Source organism: Thermobia domestica, chromosome 10, assembly GCF_964235325.1.
Source record: "Thermobia domestica chromosome 10, izTheDome1.hap1.1, whole genome shotgun sequence".
NCBI classification, from domain to species: Eukaryota; Metazoa; Arthropoda; class Insecta; order Zygentoma; family Lepismatidae; genus Thermobia; species Thermobia domestica.
Window position 1 is genome coordinate 130,962,405 of NC_137463.1, and position 24,533 is coordinate 130,986,937.

At 36.7% G+C, this 24,533-nt stretch overlaps 1 protein-coding gene across 1 annotated transcript in view; it reads right to left on the minus strand.

Moving 5' to 3' along the window:
• Positions 1–24,533, minus strand: part of LOC145661604 (phospholipid-transporting ATPase ABCA3-like) — a 1,415,399-nt gene that overhangs the window by 22,675 nt on the left and 1,368,191 nt on the right. The window contains exon 17 of the mRNA XM_081726924.1: positions 19,895–20,159. Within this exon, the coding sequence (XP_081583050.1) occupies positions 19,895–20,159 (265 nt within the window). The remainder of the gene's footprint in view (positions 1–19,894; positions 20,160–24,533) is intronic.

Below are 24,533 nucleotides of genomic sequence, written 5' to 3' on the forward strand. Positions count from 1 at the left end.
TGATGTATTTGAAGAGTGTTATCTACGGTACAAAACCAAACAGTATTAGCGATTTGCGAGAATGGACAGTGGATGCTTGATTTTCTCTCAATTCAGATGGATATATTTGCCTCGTTTTGAGAGAAAAGTTTTCAGCGATTGCATTGCTGTCATGAAATGTACATTTTAAGCATTTCCTAATTTAACGTCTGTGCTTTGAAACTGACGTACTTCCAATTATTTACCTAACCCTTCTCACCACTATATATTGAGTAGGTTCAATTTAATATATTTTGCTATCCTTTGATCGTTTTCGTTTTTCATGTCATGCTCGGTCTTGTGCCACAGTGCTTTCCAACCAGATGCTACTCCACCACTATTCATTACAGTACTATATTTATATATTTTCTCTTGAGTTAAGGAACAAAATAAGCGTTTTGATAAATTAGGATGCGTAACTTACCTTCCATTTGCCATAAAGTGCTGATTTTTCCCATCTAAAAAGAGACATTGATTTTGTCAACTTCAGAAAGTCTTACAATTGTGCATCAGGTGGTTCGTCGTATCAACTATGAAAGATTGTCATTATTTCCAGCTACTCGAAGCACAAAATGCTACATCAGATTATAAAATGACTAGATATAAACCCGAAATCCAAAACCTGTGGAATGTTGCGGTAACGCAACACTAGGCGTATATGGGTTAATATGTAGATTTGAAATTTCTAATGAACTGACATAGTGATGTTTGAAAAATATAACTTTTGGGGCTGGCAACACTGTTAATATAGTAGTATTGTAGAGTATGTGGAACAATTCCACCCTACCCACATTTGCATGGTACAAAATTCCATGTCTATATTTCTTGGCTGCTACGATATCAAAAGTGTAAACTTTTTGTGGAACGCACTATATATAATATATATGGTTTGTTAAATTCACATTCATACAATATGAAAATTGCATTATTGTACTACATTTGACGTCCACTGATATTTTACATTCTTTTACAATATATTTCTATATTTTCTAATGACAATCATCTATATTTCTGTTTCCGTCAGTGCTTCGTAAAAAAATCTTTGAAAATTGGTTGGAAAAACAAATGTATTTTGATCACTGAGAAATTTCTTTGACTAGTAACAACATATATTTCTAAGTCCATCGGACGTTGAAATGATAGGATAGTAAAATCTGTATTCTACAGGGTGTCCAATATACAATGCAGCCCGGAGTTTGGATTCACAATACAACCCGGAGATTGTCAGTTCTACAGCAGATACTTGAAGTGCCCCCCCCCCCCCCTTCCCGGTTTTGATTCAAACACAGGTTCACACGTTTCACAATGTTGGCAGCAATTTTACGAACAGTAGAAACGTTAATCTTCTCAGTGCACTGCGAATGTTTGTTTCCAGGTCTTGTATAGTACGAAGATTGTTCTTGTACACTTCTTGCTTAAAGCAGTCCCGTAGAAATGAATAGCAGTGTTGCTGGTGCATGCAAGTAGAAGTTTTATCATAATAATTTCAAAGTTTCTTTTTCATTATTTTCAGGAATTCCATAATGTAAACAGATCCTTAACACAGCTTTTGATGCACTGAAACATCAGCAGTGTTGTCAATTCGGAAAGTTAATTTATAAAAACTACGATTTCCTTAGTTATCCTTTACAGAGGCCTCATCAGATTGGTTATCGGTGGAAATGAAAAATTCTTTTTCCCGCTCCATATTTTCCAAGGTACTCCAACTACACAAACTGAAAATTAGCAACAGAACATCCATACGTAAGAGTTATTTGTCAATTTACGTGATTTGTAAAAAATTTGATTTACACCTTCGGTTATATCTGGCAACACTGTGTAGTTCCTAGTGTACTTCAATTCTTGCTACCTACTTTAAAAATATATGCATGAACAAGGCTTCAATTTGGTATAATTTGCTTCCGGTTTAAAAATCCTACTATCCCAAATTGCGGGTTGGACTGTATACTGGACACCCTGTACTTGTAGTTCAGGTGTTTACCATCTTGGTGGCGATCGAGTCACGGAATGTGCGTATTTTCCATTATTTCGACTTGATTTATTAACTATATGGCGTCCAAGGTGTGGCAAAAGCGCAATTTCGTAGGTTGACAATACTGATTTTTAACGCTAATGTTCTTTGAAGTAGGCGTGGCTATTTCAAGGCCGGGTGGCCATCTTAGTAGCAGTCTGGAGTCAGGAGTGACCAAGAATAAATATTTCTTTGAATTCCAATGAACCAAAAATTTTTTTTTTAAAAAAACTAAACAGCTTACTTTTCCTGGAGTACTTTGAAAATTAGCGCCTAAAAATTAAACTTGCGTAGTTTAGTTTTAATTACTACCACTACAAATTTCTTTTCTGGTACAGAAGGAGAAACAAAAGGAAATCTCTCCCAGATCAGTTATAGGCTATCTCCATCGTTTCATGTCGTCGCCTAACTCCGATACATTACACCAATCTTGCGTTAAAATTTATGATCAGGCCTTTTTTGAAAAATTTCTTTTTTACTTAAAAGGATGCTATATTTTTTTTAGGGAACATGAAGTAAACATGAGCACAGTGAAAATTGATGAAGTTTTTGCCAAGACAATAGTTTCGTATATTTTGTGGGATAGTGTTATTTGCCCTTTCTTGTTTCCGGACGGTTTAAGGAAATACGTCTATAAGCCTATGTGGCCTCTCCCAATCAGCTCGTGTTTTAATTCAAGCTAACTTGTCAATTGAAGCAACAAAATTTTTATCAGAGCCTATTAGCATTTCGTGCAATGCTATCAAAATTTTGGTAGAGCACTTCACTTCTGTCGAATTGGAAAATTTGATTATCATTCCATAATGATCAGAATGTCCACAATGTACAGCAATAAAAGTTTGATTAAGGCATGGTGGAATTTCACATGAACCGAGCACGAGAATTGGAATAACGTGTTCTTTGATTCTGTACTCTGTAATAGCTCATAGGTTTTTCGAATAAAGTTTGTTCACTATGTTCTTGCCCCAACATTTCAAAAAAGTTTAACCAGAATTTTACCATTGAATAAATAGTTCAGTGTGAACATTCCAGTATTTTTAAAGAGACTGAATGTCAACTTTTTACAAGAAATACGATTGGAGCGTATGATACATTTTTAGTTTTTAATATACAATTTATATTAATGTTTTCAACACTGCGTAAGACACGAAACTCATCACCAGGAATAATTTAACCTTTAGCATAGAGATACGAGTTCGATTCCGTACGAGAGCTCATGTGGTTCGGATTACATTTTAATCAGTAGATCCATGTCTCATATAGCCTCAGGGACGGCGCCAGGAACGCTTGATGGGGTGGGCGGAAAGAGGCGGACCTAGTTGCTGGGTGGGCGGACAACGAAAATGAGAACTGGGCAATGTAGACATTTTTTGACAATAATTAAATTTCAATTTTTATACTCTTTAGTTAGCTAAGGCTCAGACCGAAATAGGGGAGAAACAAGGATGTGGAAAACAGCTGTGTTGGCCTTATAGAAGGTGCCATTCCAGCATTCACCTGGTAAGACTGAAGAAAAAATGAAATCTTTGAGTTTTACGTCCCACGGTTATGCCGGTTAGGCTAAAGGAGACGGTGATGATGAGAGATGAGTGAAATGGTGGAATGAAGAAAGTGGGAGGAAACGGGAGAACCCCGAGAAAACCCACGAGCACGGTGTTTGTCCACCACAAAGTTCACTTGGCGGAGGCTGGGATCGAACCCGGGACCCCAAGCACCAGAGGTGAACGCTCTACCACTGAGCCACCGTGCCCCCCCATAAGACTGAAGAAATGCAGGACTTAGGATGGGCTGCGGGAGTTCGTGGCAATATGCTCGAGCTACCGAATTCCGCGTGGCACACAAACTACCTCTACTTTCAGCTTTTTAAACAATAATAACGGTGTGTTCTGTGTAGTCGAAGAAGTTCAAGACTGCTTTACCGCCTCTCCCTCCAAGAATGCACATGAATGCATAGAAATAAAAGAAGGTTCAAACAACGCATACTAACAGATAATACTTTACTTTTCGTTAATAACATAAAATACACAATAAGTAGGTAAAGTAAAACAAGGATAAAATAGGCTGCTGCAAACATTTTTATCTTTGAAGTATTTATTACAAGAAAGCAAGAGACAAAAAATATAAATGAGTAACTTCAGAAGCAATGCTGTCGTCTTCGCTCTCTCCAATATCTAGTTCATTTTCACTTTCCTCGAAATCGAACACTTCAAATTGCGAATCCTGGTTGTCACATGTATTTGTATTTTTTGTCTTTTTCCCCATTGAAGAAGAAGGATTATCACTAACATCAACGGATTGAAAATCGCGCTTCTCTGAACACGAGAAAGACACCGAGCCTGAGAAGAAATCGCTAAACTTTTTCGACATATTAGCTGAACAAGCACCGACCGCCAAGACTTCTGAACGCAACAGAGATCAACTCAACAATGCTATAATAAGGGTTTTTACAAATCTGTTTAATGCCACACGGGTAAGACATGTGGTACATTGCTGTAAACAATTGCAAGTTGGAACCCTCTTATAAGAAGCTATCGCGCCAACACAAAGCAAGGGCGCCGATTTCTCTGTAAATTTGGGGGGGGGGCATTCAGATGCAGAAGGCATGCATGAGGATTTTAAGACAAATTGAATTCAAATTATGCCAAATATTGTATATTCATAAATAAAATGCGGGGGCGCACATGGGCTTTGGGGGGAGCCCGGGCCCCCTTGGGCCCCCAGGATCGGCGCCCTTGACACAAAGCACTACTCTCCTCCCTCTCTTTCTCAAAATGAGACAATAGATAATACTGGCCATCTTTGACCATTATTTAGTTGGCTTTTTAAAAAGTACTTTTTTTTTTTCAGTGCAGCACATACAAACACTGGCGTTTCAATAGCACGATTATGCGTTTGTGTTAAACTTCAATTCATTAATCACGACTTTTGGCATCATTATACAGTGAAACCTCTCTAAAGTGGACAGCCGCGGGGAATCAAAAATTGTCCGCTATAGAGAGGTGTCCGCCTTCAAGAGGTTTCAGTATTTTTTATGTAAATTAGTGAGCAAGATAATATACAATTAAAAAAAATATTTTTGCATGAATCACGTATTTACGAATATTACATGCATTATTCTCTGTCATCCAATACTCTATGTTCGAGGCACAACATGGAAATAACATATTATAGTTCTCTGCACTTTACACTTATCAGTACTTCCTTCTTTTTCAGTAGGGCGCTTTAATTTGTGGGGTAATTGGAGTCCCGAAGTGTTCCTTTTGACACAATATACATACCTGAGGGCAAAAAGTACTAAACTTGTCTTCTGGTAGGTTAGAGACTCCAACGGGACAGTAGCACAATGTGTCATCCCTAACGGCGGGCAACTGTCAATCACTTTTGTGTCTAAAACAGCTTGGGTGGGAGTGGGATGCAAGCAAAGGACATAAGAGTGTTGTTAAACAGAGACGCTTCATCTAGGTTGCTGAGCAGACAGTTGAGGGGGAAAATGTTGTCACAATGCTTCCTTGGTGATACATGTATGAATTACTAAAAATGTATTTTTACTACACTTTTCAACTTATTTCTAGAGAAAGTGTCCGTAATATGGAGGTAAATGATACCTATAAAAGACAGAAAAGACTGTCCGTGTCCGTACTAGAGAGTGTCCGCTTTAGAGAGGTTTGTCAATATGCTTTTTCCTATTCCAGTGTTTGGGGAATACAAAATATGTCCGTTAAGGGAGGTGTCCGCTTTATAGAGGTGTCCGTTAGTAGAGGTTTCACTGTATTACTACAAGTATCTGTCTTAAAATCATTGTCCATTGCAGAGTTAAACGGAGTCATAGAACCTATTACATTACAATCGAAAGTAATACCTATTGCTTGTGAAGTACAGGATGTCACCTTCAGTGCCGGATTTGCGTATAAGCTAAACAAGCTATAGCTCTCTTGGGGGCCCCAAAAATTTTAAAGAAAAAGTATCTGTACTGTAATTTCCAAATAATAAGAAAAAGCAAATAAGATAAAACGCACATACAACAACGGTGTTCTGTACTGTTATGTATTAAGCTTTCATGAAGCAAGTAATAGGGCCCTGTTTTCCAACCCGCCTGCAATGGGATTTCTATTGCCCAGCCCCGCTTATAATGGAACCCTCGTTTCCCAGCTCCGCTTGTAATGGGGATTTTGTTTCAGAGCCCCATTTGTAATCGGGACCCTGTTTTCCAGCCATTACACTTAGCTACTTTAATAAGACTTCACAGCATAAGTGATGCAGTATCTTGTATGCGGATAGAACTCTAGTGCTACCCTTTCTTGTACTATTTGGAATTCGATAAGAAATTTAGTCTGGTAACAGTGGATGCTTAAGAAGAAGGCATGAAACGACAAGCTCGCGAAATAATAGTAAAATATAAAGGAATTACAGCCCTAACCGGCAATAATCTTTACATCGCGAAATTATAGCTATTTTATTTCGCTGTACGTAAGTATGAAAGTAGTTTGCAGAAGTATTTTTATAACTTTCAGAACTTGGCACTGATTTTCATAGTGATCTATAGAGTTGAGTTGATTTTGAGTTTAACGTCCCTTTCAGCAGCGAGGCTACATGAGACGGGACCTACTGATTAACGTGGAATCCGAACCACATGAGCTCCCACCGGGAATCGAACCCGAGTCTCCCACGCCAAAGGTGCGTACGCTAACCGCGTAGCCACGGAGGAGCTCATATAGTGATCTATAGAGTGCAATAATGGATCACTAAAGGCAGGGGCAGATCCAGGGGGCGATCGCCCCCCCAGAATTGAATATGTTTTTATTTTAAAAATAAAACCTATCCTAAGAATTTTCACTTTTGTATTATAAACGTAAAATAAAACCTACTGACTTCGAACGACTGCCCCCCCTAAACATTCAGAATGGATCCGCCCCTGACTAAAGGAAAGAATAGGAGCACGAATCGTAGTGATTTCATCCATTCGTTCTAGGCATATGAGTCGTTCGTTTGTATATATTAACAGTATTTTATATATTGTTACGTTCAGAACTGCCCGAATTTACCTTGTGTAAGTTAGTATGCAACAGGCTGAATCCATTAGGTTATCGGCACTAGTTACTACCAGTGGCGTATTTACGATTTTGTTTCGGGAGGGGCTTTGCTAACTTTCGGGGGGGCTTTGCCTGGAAATGTGAACATTCTGCAAGATATTTCATTTACTTTACTATACTAAGTGATTTCGGGGGGCTTAAGCCCGGAAGCCACCCCCTTAAATACGCCACTGGTTACTACATAGCAAGGCAAGGTACCAACATCTTTTCACGTCGCAGTAAAAAGATGCTACCTACATTTATAGGTCTTATAATAATTTTAGTGCAACAGTTAGGTTTTTTAACGATGTTTTTATGATTTTCAGCCAGAGACGTATCTAGCCAGGAGCCGGAGAGGTCTACGATCCCAGTTTTTTGAGTGACAAAAATAATTGAAGCCATTACTTACATATTTTTGAAAGTTTAGAGTAAACTCACGATATATCTATCATAATCTGGGTTTTAGTTGCCCCTTCTCCAGTTTTAACCTTCTAAGTTCGCCTCTGGTTCCAGCGAATTTGTGTCGTATTACACCTTGTGTAATCTTCGAGGGTTGCATTCCATTTTGAGTTACTCCAGTAACCTGACCTGGAAAAAGCCCACACGATTAGTTGAGCTTCAGGCAGTAATTACCAACCCTGGATGATATTTAGACTGTATTTACTTACACGGATCCCTGGAAACGTTTCAAACTTTACCCAACTGAATAGAAACAACTTGAAATAAGAAATGATGCGGTCTCCACATATTGTAGAAGCATGGCGTGGAGCGTTGATCATAGTTGGTGCAAAAAGATCGGCAAGGGACTTTATTGGTACCAAATTAAACTACCGCTAATTTTACAAATTTTACAGTTTTTCTGTAATGTATTCAAAACAGTAAGTTAACGAAATATACACGAAAACGTATTTACTTAATAGATATGTATTAGGTCCATAAATTACCATATAGCATATATTCAAACAGAAAAGGCGAAATTTTGTCGCTGAAAAAGAATGCTAGAAATAAATTGGCCCCATTATCTTCAATAGCTTAGGGCCCCATCAAACCTAAATCCAGCACTGGTCACCTTTATTATTCTACTTCTGTTGCAGGGGTGTCATTTCAGACTTCGCTTGAGGGGGTAAGAACACCAACAACATAAGACTTTCACAGTTTGCACTAGTAAATTAGTAGACAATCGATAAAGTATATGTATTCCTCAAAATCTTGCGGGGGGCAATTGCCCCCTCCTGTCCCCCCTTAATGACACCCCTGTTCTGTTGGGGTGGGCTGATGGGTGGGCGAGGCCATCCATCGGGTGGGCGGTTGCCCACCCCCGCCCACCCTTAGCGCCGTCCCTGTATAGCCTCGCTGCTGAAATAGTCTGGTCTGTTAAGGATAGAATCGTGACAGACCGGACACAAGTATGAAACTTGGCAGACTGAAAGTACTTCGGTATTCAATTCGTTTTAGAGTCGGGTGCCAAAATTGTCTGGTCTCCATTTTGAAATATGCCGCCATGTTGGATTTTATTAACGTTCTCTTAAAAGATCATTATCTCAGTAACCAATGGTCCGATTTTGATTATTCTTTTTCTAAATTATAAGTTAAGCTCGAATGTAATCGATTATAACAATAATGAGGTCAAGGTAATATGATAAAAACGAGAAAATTATAAATATTTAAGATTTTAGGAAATATGAACAGTTTACATATGAATGACTTTTTCTCCAAAATTGCCTATTTTATGAAAGCACGTACCCTATAACGTTTGAAAGAACATAAAAAGAGCTTTAATTTGATGTATAATAGGTTAAAATGCGATGAGAAATAGTCGAAATAAGTCTTGAAAACAAACACAAATAGGAAGACTGCGTAATCGGTCAACTTTGTGAAATTTAGCTGTGTCTGGTAGAAATTTTTTATCATTAAATTATCTAGTTGTTATTCTTGTCATGATTACTTAATAATAACTACGTTTAATCATTACTTAGTATTGTTATGGGAGTTTTCATTGCAGCAAGTAAACATGAACAGTTTTTTCACAATATTATTTATTTTAATGTAACTGTGAACACATTAAAAGTGCATTGTGCCCCTAAAGTTAAAAAAATATCATTCCTTGCAGTATTTGAAATAATATGTTTATTAAGTGTTTTCTAGGTGATTCGTGTTCAAAATTCCCGAGGATCTATAAATATTTCAATAACTTAGAAGATATGTGTGAAACTTGTCACTGGAAAAGAAGAATTAGTAAACACACTAATTGACAATGCAGCGAAGTGGCATAAACAGTGCAGACTGAAGTTTGTTGCCTCAAAACTAAAACGAGAAACACAAAAGAATAGAAAACAAAAAGTAAACAGAAATCAACAGAAAATAATGAACCAAAGCGTAAGAGGAGAAATGAAAGTAGAGGAAACGTAATTCCACCAGTTTATATTTTTTTGTAATTCTGGTAAAGGGGTTAGAAGAAACTGTCACTTACATTTGACAAAAATCTTAAGGAAATTGCATAATAATTACAGGATACCGGTATGTTTCTACTTTCTAAAATTTCCGGAGGAGACTTGGTAGCAATAGAGGTTACATACCACATACAGTACTTATGGATGTATAAAAATGTGTACAGAAGTTGGGAAAGGGAGAACAGATCTTTAAATGAAACCGAAAGTCAAGATGATGATGCTTTAGAAACTCGTGTATTTGCTGAACTCATAGATCACTTGGAATGTAAAATAGAAGATGTTCATTTCATTTTCAATTTGTCAGAGCTGCACAGTCTATATGAAACCAAGTTGAGAGCGTTAGGTTTATCAAAAGCAGTGAATAAAACAAGACTAAAGAACAAAATTCTCGTTCGTTTTTTTTTTCTGATTGTATTAAACAGTGATGGCAAAATATTTTATTGGTATTTAAAGAAAGGGCACTAGAAATTACTCGAGGATTTTATGTATAAACGATCAAATGAAGAGGAGATTTTTGCCTTCTCAATGTGTTCAAAGCATTTAAGAAGAAATATGATAAACTGGGAGTGCCAAACATTTTCAGGATACTTTACAGAAAACTGTCAAGATGAAAGTGTTCGAGAAAGACTAAAGAATTTCGTTCAAATGTTGCTAGCATAGAAGAAATTTCTATAGCATATTCTCAAACTGCTCTAACAATAAGTCAATTAATATATTTTAATTTTAAGAACAGAAGATTAGCACCACGAAAAAAAGGCACAACATATCTCATGAACCGCCGCTCCCACTGTACGTAGGTTTACAGGTACACATTCTTACTTGCTAGAAAAAGATTGTCAGTAATTTACATAACTTAGACATTTTTGTAACATATAATCGTGTGATCCAAAATGAAGATCAGATAGCAGCTGTGACATGCAGACGTTACAATTGTGTGCCCCTTTCCATTAATGACTAATGTGTACACCATCGGTGCAATGGAGAATTTAGACCACAATACATCATCAACTACTTCGACAGGGTCTTTCCATGGAACTAGTATTAGCGTATTCCAATTGCCTTCCGATTCAAACCCTGGTTTACCCCAATGCGAATTGAAGTTTCTTCATCAGTATAAGATTACTTATTACCAGATATCTATGTTATTGTGCCATCAGTATCATCATGTGATTTTGACAAACTGCAAGTTCCTATTACTGTTCAAGAACAAATACGGTCAGGGCTCGAAGAAGCACTTTAGACACAGAGGCGATGGATTGAAAGAAATTCTCCGGTAGGTGAAAATAAATGCTTGTGGGCAGGGTATCATTTGACTCAATCAGGAAGTGTACGTTCTACTAAAGGTACCAACGCCAACGTCATGTTGCCAATTTTTACTGAAAAGCGGCGTCTCTTTCAATGATGAAGCATGGTATGTCTATCATAAAGAAAATTACTGATCGATGTAATCGTAATCAAATACTGGTTATTTTCCTTGACCAACCTCTCTTTGCAATAGCAAAACAAATAAAGTGGAGATGGTCCGATTCATACCATGGAGAAGTTCTATCGTTATGTTTGGTGGACTATACATAGAAATGGCCATTTGAAGAGTGTTAGGCCACATGCTAAATGGTACTGGATGGAAATCGTCCTTAGCTGAGGCCGGAGTAGCAGGTTCAGAGTCAGCGGATTCATTCCTGACCTGCTCAAACCTAACCGGAACCAGAAGAGCTCAGCAGAAACCAGCTGTAGTTCTAGGCTTTCTTCAAATGGCAGAGGTTCATACAGAACAAGAGTCGAGAAACTGTAAACAAGAATTCCAACAGTGGCAGGAAGGAATGATATAGAAAATATCTACGTTTTCATATTGGGATCTTGTACTGGAATTGGAACTTCTAATTTTGATATTTGTTAGAGCTCACCGACAAAGTAACTTCCTAATATATGTAACTGTGTTGGAGCGTCTTCTGCCTCTATCTGTACATCTCAGTGCATGAAGAGTTTAAATGAAGGAAAGGCAGAATTTAAGAAGAGCTAGATGTTTTCAAAGACTAACCAAAAGATTTGTTTCATGCCGTTCGACCAAATAACAGAAGTATTAGAGGCTCCAGTGGAGCCATTAACTAAAAATCCACGTGCTTTTCAACGATGGATGCTCACTGCTCCTGAGTTATGCAGACCCACAAAAAAATTTGAAGATGCTGCACACATTGAGGAAATAATTAACGAAAACTATGTTGGAAGTGATGTAAGTTTTAAGAATCTTTGTCCAACATTGCGTGATACAATTTCTGCTGCAGGAAATCCTATTTTAGATACGCAACAGGTAATGAATCTATCATCACATGCGTATGCCTTACAGGATCTTCAAAATCTGTTCCAGAAATAAAAGTGATTGGTAAAAACCAATATGAAGATTTTGTTGACTCGGTGTTTGTAAAACGAAGCAAGTCAATTTAGTCCCTCATAAAAAGGAATAGGTTTTTTTTTTTTTTTTTTTTTGCTTTCTTGAGAAAACTTAAAGAAGGGTAGGAGATCACCTGAACAGAAGATAGATGAATTGAGAAATGATTACAGTTTGTTCAGTGGGCTGTATGTGTATATGTCATGCAAACCGCGTGAGGGTGATCTGCAATACTTTTTTTCTCATGAAAATCGTAGTTGGCTATCATCATTGATCACGAGAAACTTTTACTGTCGTCAAACAAGTCTGAATCACAGAATATTTTCAAGTCCAGAAAACTTCAGCTGGGTGAAAGAAGGTAGATCGTGGAAACCCTTATGGATGACCAAACCATAAGTTTCTAAAAGTTCAAGACAATTGCTAAAGTATGGCTGCAAAGCTGTTTCTCTTTGCTCAAAACAGTGCGTATGTTCAACGAATGGTGTTCAATATACAGATCTTTGCTGCTGCGGAAGCTCCTGTGATGAACAGCAATGTGACTAAGAAGTATTTTTTCTTTGTGGAATAGGCGACTGGATGTTATCAATTTTTGTCACTTTGTTAGCATTTTGATTTGGAATATTCAGTTTTTCAGTAACTATTTATTATGTTTGAAAGAGTTAAATTTAAAAATTGACATATATGCAAAGACGTATTTATGATGTGGTTTTTTAGTGTTTTGCATAATATAATTTATATGAACAGTATAATGTTCATTTAATAACAATAGCAATAATGCAAATAATATTGATTTGAATAACATTTCACAAAAGTGGAGAAAAAATATTAATTTGCCAGGTTCTGAGCATGCTTGTTATCACATAACACCAAGTTTCGTCTAGTTGACTCTCTGCATACTCCTTGTATTCTATTATATTGATTTCTTAATTTAACTACATTTCGATTACTTCTCATCGCATTTTAACGTATTAAACATCAAATTCAAGCTCTTTCTTACGCTCTTTCAAACGTTATGGGGTATATGCTTTCAGAAAATGGACCATTTTGGAGAAAATTTCATTTATATGTAAATAGGTTTCATAAAATCTTAAATATTTCTAATTTTCTCGTTTTAATCATATTTCCTTGTCTTTATTACTGTTATAATAGATTACACTCGAGCTTAACTTATAATTTAAAAAAAATAATAATCAAAATCGGACCATTGGTTACCGAGATATTGTTTTTTTAAGAGAACATCACATAAAATCCAATATGGCGGCATATTTCAAAATGACGGCCAGAAAATTTTGGCACCCGACCCTAAAACGAATTGAATACCGAAGTACTGTCTGTCTGCCAAGTTTCATACTTGTGTCCGGTCTGTCACGATTCGAGCCTTTTTTGTTGTTAAGAGACCAGACTAAAAGGAACGTTAAACTCAAAACCAAAGCCAACTCAACGAATAATTTGAAATCAATATTATTTTCACAAAGTGCAATTGAATTCACACTGAACTTTATCTTCCATTTGGTTTTTCCGCATTAGAACTTCAATAGTATGTCCCCGGGAGTAGACTACATTAATTACAGTTATACAACATTTATCATAAGAATTCCTTGTTGTTAACACGCCAATAATATATGACGTAGTGGCCACACTAAGGCTGGCTAGTACATACCACTCATAAATTATAAAAGATTCGAGATCAGAATAAAAGCATTCATGTGCCCAACTTCCGCAATCAATACGATAATATGCTTCGCAAATTAATCTATTTTCCGAGTGTACTTGTGAGTACTGTTTTCCGCATTCATGATTCACATAACCAAACATGCATATGTTGCATATTTTAGAAGTGACGGAGAAGTTGGCGGCGTTGAAGATACCAATGATGATAGAGTTTACTACTTACAAGTAAAGGGTCCAAGTGGATGAATCGAGTTGTGGGGTGAAACATAGTGTGCCTGATAGAGGATGTGAAAATATGTGTATGTGCAAAGTTATAGCGGCTGAGGGCCATAAGAAAGGGAGGGAGAGAGAGTCGAAGTTGGCGGGAGAAGTTCTATGCTATGTTATAGAAATACATAAAATAAACTGTTGAATCGTAAAAATAGTGAAAGATAGCCAACGCAAACGGTGATAATTTCACACATTGGCAAAAGAAGAATGGGCAGAGTAGATCACAAACCCAAGCTACCATCTTGAAATCCACTATTTTGGAATCTGTGATATTTTGTGAAATAAAAAGGTAGTTATGCAGATGTGTTAAGACTATGTTTTGACGAGGAGTTCAATGCTGCTGTCCATTTTGTCATATCATTAACCGTTGATGAATTATGGCCTGTTTTATCCCTTTGGATACCATCACAACACATGCTCAAAATGACCACCCTGCGCAACAATGGAGTGTTGGACATTGTTACACATTGCTACACACCTCTTCCACTCCTCACGCACAGCCAGCAATGTCTTTGGACGCAGAGAAGAACATATATCCTCAATCTGCTGCATGAGATGTGGTAAATTGCGGATCTTGACGGGGTATACTATGGACTGAAGGTGGCCCTACAAGTAGAAGTCGAGATGTGAAGAGCGTGGTGATCACTCCACCAATTCCCGACGCCCGTCCCATTTCCCAGAGAACTGTTGATTCAGGTGCTCCCCGCACGCCAAGTCCGGTAGTGAATGATAGCTCCATTGTTTCTCAAAGATATGTAGTACCTCATTATTTATCTTCGATGCAGATGATATTTTTATCTTTTCCTCGAATGTGTGCAGAGGATTCAAATTACCGTGTAAAAATTTATATCTGTTGAACACAGACGAGGGCTTCCTCCGCTTCGCCATATTGCTTCTGTTTCGTTTCAATAGTTGCACGCTTTCCGTAGTTGCTCTTGGGTATAACGCACTGGACACTTTCGTGGTGGGGAAGCCATACATGAGGACCTGCTGCTTTGTTGCGAAAAACTGCAGCTTCAATGGATGAATCAACATCATCACCATCTTCAGCGGGTTCCAAGTCGTCATCCATCACCAATGTTTGGATCTCATTTTCTACACTTTCGTTTTCTTCCAACAACGTTTAATTCTTTCAGATACACTGTATTTCTCCGACAATGGATTATCATTGCAAGTTCCGAACTCGCGAACTAACATTGTCACAATAATCGAAGGGTTCATATTTCAAACAAACCGATCAAACATAATGTGACACAATAGATAATCTAGAAAGCTACCTCACCCCCTAACTTGTTTTCCGCTACAACTTCATTGCTTTATTCGACTGCAGTTCATTTTTCATCCAGATCACACGCTACGCTCGTCCCAAGTTGCTGTTGCTGACGAGAGTGAACAAAGAAAGTTGAGTGAAAAATATAGCAAGTGGTGAAAAAAAAAAAAAAATTCTACATTACCTACAGTACGTAACAATTACTTTCCAATCTATCATATTTTATTGTGTTGTGTCTACATTAGTAAATATGCCATTTGACGAAAGGTAGATATGTTTAACTTACATGTGTTTTCGTGATAATCCAAACTTTCAACATACGAGTATCAGTGTCCTAGATTTTCGTAAATAACGAAAAAGATGATTCTAAATCTTACAAATAAATACAGATAACAACCAGAAAAGTTCATAATTGATTTTTTGAGAACATGCTGGCTATAATTGATATATCACAAGACTACCTTTCCATTTAAAAAAATACAAGATTTCAAAATGGCGGATTTCAAGATGGTGGCGGAGGTTCGTGATCTACTCTGCCCGTTCTTATTTTGCCAATATGTGAAACAACCACCGTTTGCATTGTCTTTCTTTCACTATTTTTATGATTCAACAGTTTATTTCTTCTGCAACTGAGCGCGAACATTCTTCAGAACCCACTTTTCTTTTCGCCACCAATTTCAACTAACACTTGCATATCAAACGATATAATAGGAATTATATTCTACAAATTACAAAGCCATACATTTAAAGCTTCAAACAACATGTGACGTCAACGAGATGCTATCATCCCGGTATGCCTGTCAGGACTTACATAAAGTGAAAATATTTCTCCCGCGTCCAGCGGAAATGGACATGTAATCTCCGCGCATTTGATTCGCAGGAAGGGACCGCGCTACTGCGTGGGCTCGCGCCTTAGGTTTACGCCAGTGTGGAAAACTCATCGCGCGAAAGAGTTTCAACTTGCCTCTAATCTAGGGATGGTATCGAGACGAGACGAGACGAGACTTTGTTCGGTCTCGGTCTCGTCTCGGTTGATAAATAGCGGTCTCGGTCTCGTCTCGAGTGAAGAATCGCCGTCTCAGTCTCAGTCTCGTCTCGAAAGTCTCGAGATAAATAGTGTGGAATTAAAATTGTGAAAATGCGACGTACAGTCTGTCGTTTCCGCTTCTTATTTTTTTCCTTCATTCTTGACTTAGAATTATGGTATGGTGTACCTCTTCATAGCTAATTTGCTAGTGCTAATGTTTTCCATGCGTGTGTTCCAGGTTCAATCATCAGTAGGTATATCTGGGATAAAACCCTAATAGTAATCCATATTTCACTTTTTGGCATTGGACTTGGTCTCATATAGCCTCAATACTGCATATACAATTAAACTCTATTAAATTTAACTCCAGTACTATACAGTAGTTTATTTCCTCCCTTTGAATCAGAAATGATCAATTCCTCCTAACGGATAACGCAACACATAGCAGCACGAATGTATTAAATCGGACCGAAATTGAAATTTTACAATTTCTCATTTATTATCCAATACACTCTGCTTTAACTGTCATTTTAAAAACAGAATATAATGTTCATTATCTTAACAAATAGGGTAAATTATTACTACAATATATTTTGTTTCAAATTGATCAAATGCTTTATTACCGTTCCACATCTCCGTGTTTAATTGGCACTTTATAACACGAATTTCCTGAGCCTTGTGGTGGGAGCTAAGGCACTCATCTTTGCTATGTGTGGTCTTGGGTTGGATCACCAAACAAGTTAGATTCAAAGTCCGATATTTCGCATAATTCGCGTCTCAATTTAAGTGCATTCTGTTTCTTATACAAGTTCATAAGGTCGTAATGCATTACAGAAGCATATATCCAGAGCCGTAACTAGGCAGGAGCAACTGGGACAGTGTCTCGCGGTCTTCACCCATAAGGGCGTTGAAAAACCCAGTCAGGCTTACAACATTTCTACTCTGAGAACTAAAGAAAGGATAATACCTAAGAAATTGAAGAATTGAGTGCTATAATTTAAATAAATTGTCATGGATACTGCAGATCTATCTCTTTGTACGCTAGGAAAAATGTCGCCCCTCGGTGGCGACGAAATAAGCTTTGGAGACCCACAGAGTTATTTTTACTCATCTAAGTAGGACAAAACAATATTTTTTTCCTTTTTGAAATATCTTGTTTTACTCTTCGTACTACTCTTCGGAGTAGTTTATGTGAAGTTTATTTATTTATTTATTTTTATTTTTATTTTATTTATTTTTTCCTCTGATAAACCATAGAATTTCAATGATGTCACGCAGAGACGTAAGCAGACTACAGCACGCTTGACTACAGCAGAGCCATAAGCAGCACGCTTGACTACAATTCGCGTGGTCCCAAGTTCGATTTCCGGTGTGGGTACAGTTGAACGATCGAAGTGGTTCCACTATAATCAGTAGCTCCATGTCTCCTTTAGCCGCCCTAGCATAAACATGGGACGTTAAACTAAAACAAACTAATCCAAAAATCAAGACAATGCGTATTACTAACTGTAAGTCTTTGAATAATTGCATATACACTGAAGAAAGCCAAGTCCAGATTTCAGGAGAAAACGAGGATAATATGCTTTCTGTTTGGGAACACCATAACAAGACAGTGGTGTCAATCGTAATACTGGGTGAAACACCCTTATTTCCTATGGCGATGTACGTCAGTACGTGAGAGCGGTGATTACTGTTTTCACAGGAGTAATTGGTGCTCTCACTTACTGACGTACATCGCCACATGAAATAAGGGTGTTGCGCCCAAGATTACGATTGACACCTCCGTCTTGTCATGGTGTTCCCAACAGAAAGCATTTTCTTCCCGTTTTCTCCTTATATCTGGACTTGGCTTTCTTCAGTGTAGCTAAAAGGTATCGATTGAGTTTGAGGTGGTCGATGGTCAAACTAAAACAAGTGAAATGTAATTAGGGTGTAGAACTTTTAATTAAGCACGGTTTTAAACTAAAGTGTATACCAGGCCTAAGACATACAGGGAACAACTAGTGATACTGAGAAGTTGCATGTTACGTTTAATTTCAGTTACAATTTGCATTTACATGTATTGCTGGAACGAAAACTTTGACATTAACATTATAAGTGGCCCAAAGACTATGAAAAACGTCGTCCTTTGAAAACATTCTTGCACCATAAAAATAAATTTAAGTAATTTTAAAATATTTTGCAGTTTAGTTACGTTATTTGGACTATATTTTGCAATTTAAGTTTTTCACCACTGCTTAAAATAATGTAACTGCGACTTGTTATAATTAAAACCACCAAAAACTATTTCTGTAATGTTATAGAAGCAAAGTAAAGCAACAATCATTATAAAAATTTACTCATTTATTTGGTATCTCTGAAGCGGTTTGAAAAAACAATTGTAAATGGGATTATGATTATTTAAATCTTTTGGAAGCATCTACATGATGAGATGTGATATGTCAGCACGGTTTCGAAGTAAAGTCTGTAGAAAAAGAAATGATCTATTTATTGTAACTTTGTTCCTTCATTCATTCGAAATACATTATACCATAATCATAGTATTTGACGCTAAGGTACAATTGATGCTCATTGCACCGTCCGTGCCATTTCAGTTACTAGAGATCTTCAAAATGTTGGTGACAGTGATAGTATATTGTCCCTTGTTATACTGAATAATGTATGCGGTACTGTGGTTTTATTTAATATCAAAATTTGAAATATGTAATACCTTACGTAGTGCAATTTGAGAAAATACAATACAAATTTATGTAGCGTTGGCAACATTGCTTGTTTATCTAGTTGTATTGCAGAGTATCTACAAGAATTTCCCCTTCAATATTTTACACGACATGGAACAAAATTATACACTAGCTGATATACCCATTCTTTGCACGGGTCAGATAAAATATGTAAACAAGCAGAACAACGGAATAAAAAGATATCGGCCATTTTCTACTACTGTTACATATCCTGGTAACACCCCCTGAGAAACCCTGGTTCCCAACCGATCGGGACTATATTTGAGAGTCAACGCCAGTGGGGGTATCACCATTCATCTTAGCGGTCGCTAAAACTATGAATTTGACACTAATATCGTCATTTTGGATTATTTTTACATTTCTCAGTATTCCCCCGGTGACCCCCGGCCCGAAGTCGAATGGGATGAATTGGGAAGTTAATGCGATCCGAGTTTCACCATTAACCTCAGCGACCGCGAAAATTGAATTGGACACTAATATCAGTCAATACTACTTTTACATATATCGGTAACCACTCCGCAAGTGTCCCTAACAGCACAAGATTTGCTAGGCATGTGCCATTTAAGTGTCCTAACTACTTTTTAGGTACCCGACACTTGGCACATATGATATTCGTGAGCTAAGTATGTACTTCAATTACTTACAGTTTTAGGTACTTGTTACACCTAGTTGATATTTGCAACTAGGTATTACAAATATAACATTTATATACCTGGCTCAGTTTCTATATAATAAAAGAATGAAAGAACCATTTTATAATGTCTTCCGATGTACGTACATATCAGAATAGTAGGATGATGTAAACCCACTAAATACTACTCAGGTAGTAGGGTCATTAACTTACTCTCTCATTGAAGAGCAATGAACTACTTTACAGATTTACAATGACAGATATTTTACAAACAACTACTGCATTATATCAGTGTGCCTTAATAATAATCCAACGTAATAACTGTATTTTATTTATTGATGTACATTTACCTATCTTTATTGGATTCAGATATGCTTCCAGTATAATCAATGGAGAAACTATAGTAATATATAGAAATAAACCAAGGAAATCCCAAAAGTAATTCGTGAACCAATATAGAGATTTGGATAATCCAGTCATAAGTTGCAGTTGCTTAACCTCTGAAAAAGACTCATGCAGTGAAGACATAGGAATGATACTAACAGATAATATAAATAGAATAATACCAAAAAGAAGTAGGATGACATCTCTTTCGTACAATTGTTTTTCAACATCCTGAAACAAAGGAAGAAATGGATTAATCTATGAAATTTCAGATGTTCACAGAATTTGAACTACGTTTATCAAATACATTGACCAACACCAAATACCCTTATTCAATAATCTTCCGTCCTTACACAGAAGGCTCTCTCCAATAATCAAGTGGCTAGAGACTGCAATATCACCGAGTTCTTTTAATTAAAAGGTATGTCTAATAAAACTGAAAAATAAATAAAAATATCTAGCTCTAATCACTTTGTTTTCGATTTAGTTTGTTCTGAACTAGGAACCTATTTCTTCCGTTCTTGCATAGACGGTTCCCTGTGTGGTACTTTTTTTCACTCCTGTGTTATGAAACTTCTTATGTCTCCATTCCATGACAAATCAGATCTGTTCTGCAGGGTAACAGTAAGCCCATACCATATTAAGTAAATAAGTTACATTTTCTTCAAGTGTATATATTGCCGCACGGTGTTAATAGCAACGTATAACTATCGATTGTTAGGATACATAATACCACCTGTATTGTAATAAAACGAGAACCTTAACTGTAGACCATGTTTACATTTAAAACCTACAGTAGCGACACTTGCGGTGTAACTCTAGACGAATTAGGCTCATTACCGAGAGTAGCGACACCTTGCCGCGCGGCTGTGAAACTTCTCTTCCTCTGCACTCGATATCGACCTTCTTCCTGCTTGCAAGGGACATCACCCAATTGTCTGCCTCTGATTTCAATTTTTTTTTTCTGATAGAGGGCATATATGCATTATTTGTGATGAGAGAAATTTTTGCCATGGTGCATGTTTTCTATTTTTTAAAATTAATTTTGAAGAGTTGTGTAAGTATTAAATTTCTCTAAGAGTTGTGTAAGTATTCATTTCCGTTTGTAGTTGAGAGATATGAGTAAGGATAGTGTATTGTCTTAAGACGCTGAATTGATTACAGAAAAAACACTTCTCGCTATCTGTTACCGTTTATGATCTACGAAGATCAATATTGAAACCGGAACTTGTTAAGTTTTAATACTTCCGATTTTAATAGAGGATTACCGAAAAAGATAGTAGCTATTCCTGAGAATTTTAATGGATTAGAGAAAACAATTTCTTTTTATAATTTACATTTTAGTCTATATAGATCAATATTGAAACCGGTAGCAGTAATTTTCTACCATTTCCGGTTATAGTGAAGAGGTATGGGTAGGGCTGGTATATCGTCTTGAGACGTCGAATTGACTATAAAATCCACTTCTCGCTATCTATTACCGTTTGTGTTCTATGAAATTGAATATTGAAACCTGAAGTTGTTAAATTTTACCACTTCCGTTTTTAATAGAGAATTACTGAAGGCGATAATAGCTATTCCTGGGATGCTTAATCGCTTGCAGAAAACAGCTTCTTTTAATCTTTTACCGTTTTTGATCTAAAAAAATCTACATTGAAACCGGAAGTTGTAGCCGATTTCAACCACTTCCGGACATCAGATCGCAACCAAAAACTATACAGCGAATTCCGGATGTCCCACAAGTCTACCTTCCGATTTCAGATCAAAAGATCGAAATTGCGACTTGTATCGTGGTACAAACAGACAGACAGACAGATAGAAAGACAAACGTACAAATGCACATTGAGTCCCATCAGGAGTCTCACTCACGTTCGGCAAAAATATCAAAGAGGCATAATAAAGCTATTCCTAACACCCTTTACAAATACATTCACATTTCATTTACAGAGATTTAATTGACGTAACTATTACAATAATGATAATCAAGGAAAAAAGCTGGAAAAAAGATACCTTTTGCACCATGAACATACGAAGGGTAGTAAGGGACTTCAGCAGTAATTTCTAATAACCACATCACAACTCTTAAAAAATATATATATAGAAAACATGCACCATGGCAACAATTTCTGTCATCACAAATAATGCTTACTTGCTCTCTATCAGTAAAAAAATCATTGAAATCGAAGCCGGACACTTGGGTGATGTCCCTTGTTGGCCGATTATACATGATACAACGGATGGAAGAAACCTCTCAGGAACTAAGTACTTTAGAAATTATAACACTTGTCTAGAGAACCCAATGTTGAGTTCTGAACCAGCGATATCGCTTACGTCTGATGTGTACGATTCCTCGTTGGATTCCAGCTTGCGCGAAGTGGACTTCGTGGTGGATAAACACTGCGTGAGTTGGCTTTCCCCAGGTTCTCCCTTTTCTTCCACTCTTTTCAACTTACCATTTCATTCATTATTATCATTACCATCTTTCAGCCTTGAAGTATAATTGTGGGACGCTAAACTATAAAACGAATGTTTATTCTATATTTAGTTCTCACAGGGAAATGTATCTTTATCTTTCCATTTATCGTGCTATTCATGCAATGAGGATTATACTATTCCTAGTAAAAGTCTATGACAAATTAAATTTATGAAATTCTCTTGTTTGTTAGTAATGTTTAGCATCAATTTTCAACACAAAAGTTATCTGAAACGGATCTACAATTTGTCGTCGAACCACCGCAATGCATTCAATGTTCTCTTATCAGGAAAGGAACCTTTAACTTCTTGCATGAAGACGCACACGATACCCATTAGTTTGTCAAGAAGTACTAAATTTTTGGAGCTATAAAATCACATAGATAATTTATTTGGAAAGTTCTGAGATTTGAGTTTTCGTATGTAACATTGAGGATCTGAAAAACCGAATTTATCAGTATATTAATGAGTTCAGATCTATTTTGGCTATGTAATTAGCAATGTCTTTTGTATGCCAGGCCTGAATTCAATTATGACCAGGAAACCATGTGATTTGAATCCCACTTTAAGGCGAAGGTTCACGTTTCAAAGAGCCTCGTTGGTGAAATGCACAATAAGATCCTACTTATTAATCAGTAAACGTAAGTAGACTGTTACATTTTCGCCACTCATAAATATTCATAAGTGCCAATAATTTTCACATTTTAACAGTTTCTAATGCACGGGCGGTTGACTGAAGAATGGATACACCCTTTTTCCGCATAGTAAGGATCTTGTTAATGACACAGAAGAAATATGATAATGTATGCACCTGCGGACGGATGTTGTAACTGGAAAACAGAACATGACATATAATAAATGTTTTCTGATTGAAAAATGCTATTTGGACAACCAGAATACAGAAAGACCATTCGGAAATAAAACATGCAGATAACACACGAAGAACCAGATAATACAAACTTTGATTCATTAATATGCATCACATGTAACGCGGCAGGTGATGTTGGTCGTCGGAATGAGTGACAGAAATTGCTGGAAAGTTCCAGATCTTTTCTCATGTTTATTATCGTTGGAATAGGGGAAAGAACAGTTTCGAAGCTTCTGAAAAGATTCAAGGGTATAAAAAATAACGATTTATTTGCATGATTCGTACAACGTATAAGAGATAAGAAACGCAAGTATACTGTTGGAAGAGGAAAATTGATATATAGAAGGCACTGGAAGAGAAAATTATTAGTAGGGACTAACTTTGTAGTTTTCTTGTATTATACTTGTTCATTTTTTATAATGGCGTTGGAAAATAAAATACATGTAAAACATTGTAATTGTCGGGAGTATAAAGGGACGGAAGTGTTTGTTTTAATCGGGAATTGATTGTGGATTTTCCGGCATTGAATACCATATGACTCGGTATTCTTTTATAGAATTATAATTTGACTAAGATATGGTATAATGTAACATGTGGGGTAGAGGGAATCTAGATTATTCATTGCATCGCGACTCGAACTACTATTTTCCCAGGTGGAGAACTGTACGGTAAACCTTTTGCTTGAAGTGCGAACTTGTTACTTATATATAGCTATGAATTGTGTAAGACATAACTGGTATATATAAATTGTATTGAACAGAAAGTTAGCAGAAAGCGCCCCCGGGAATCGAACCAGGACACTTCCACGTGAAAAACCGTGCCTTTCTCACATGCAAAGCCAATATGGTTGAGAACGTTAGTGCTAAGTTGAATATCATATTTTTGTAATTTGAAAAGTTGTAATACTGTAACTAATTGCAGTTTTGTTTTTCTTTTCCAGGTCATGAAGCAAATAGAAACTGTTATAATTAATAGAAACACTGAAGAATAAAACCTATTGTCGTGAATTGTTCGTTGTTGAAATATAGCGGAGGTTTTTCAACGTATAGAAGATACAGATTGGTCTTAAAATATGGATTTGCTGAAACCTTCGAATCTTAGTTGTATGAAATATCGAAAATATTGGATAATGTTTGATATGAATATTGAATACTGAAATATCGACATAAAAGTTGTTATAAATTTTACATTCAACGAATATACTGGCTAAGCTAAAGGAGTTATTTAAATAAGGTATGCATTTATAATTTACTGAAAGGAAGAAA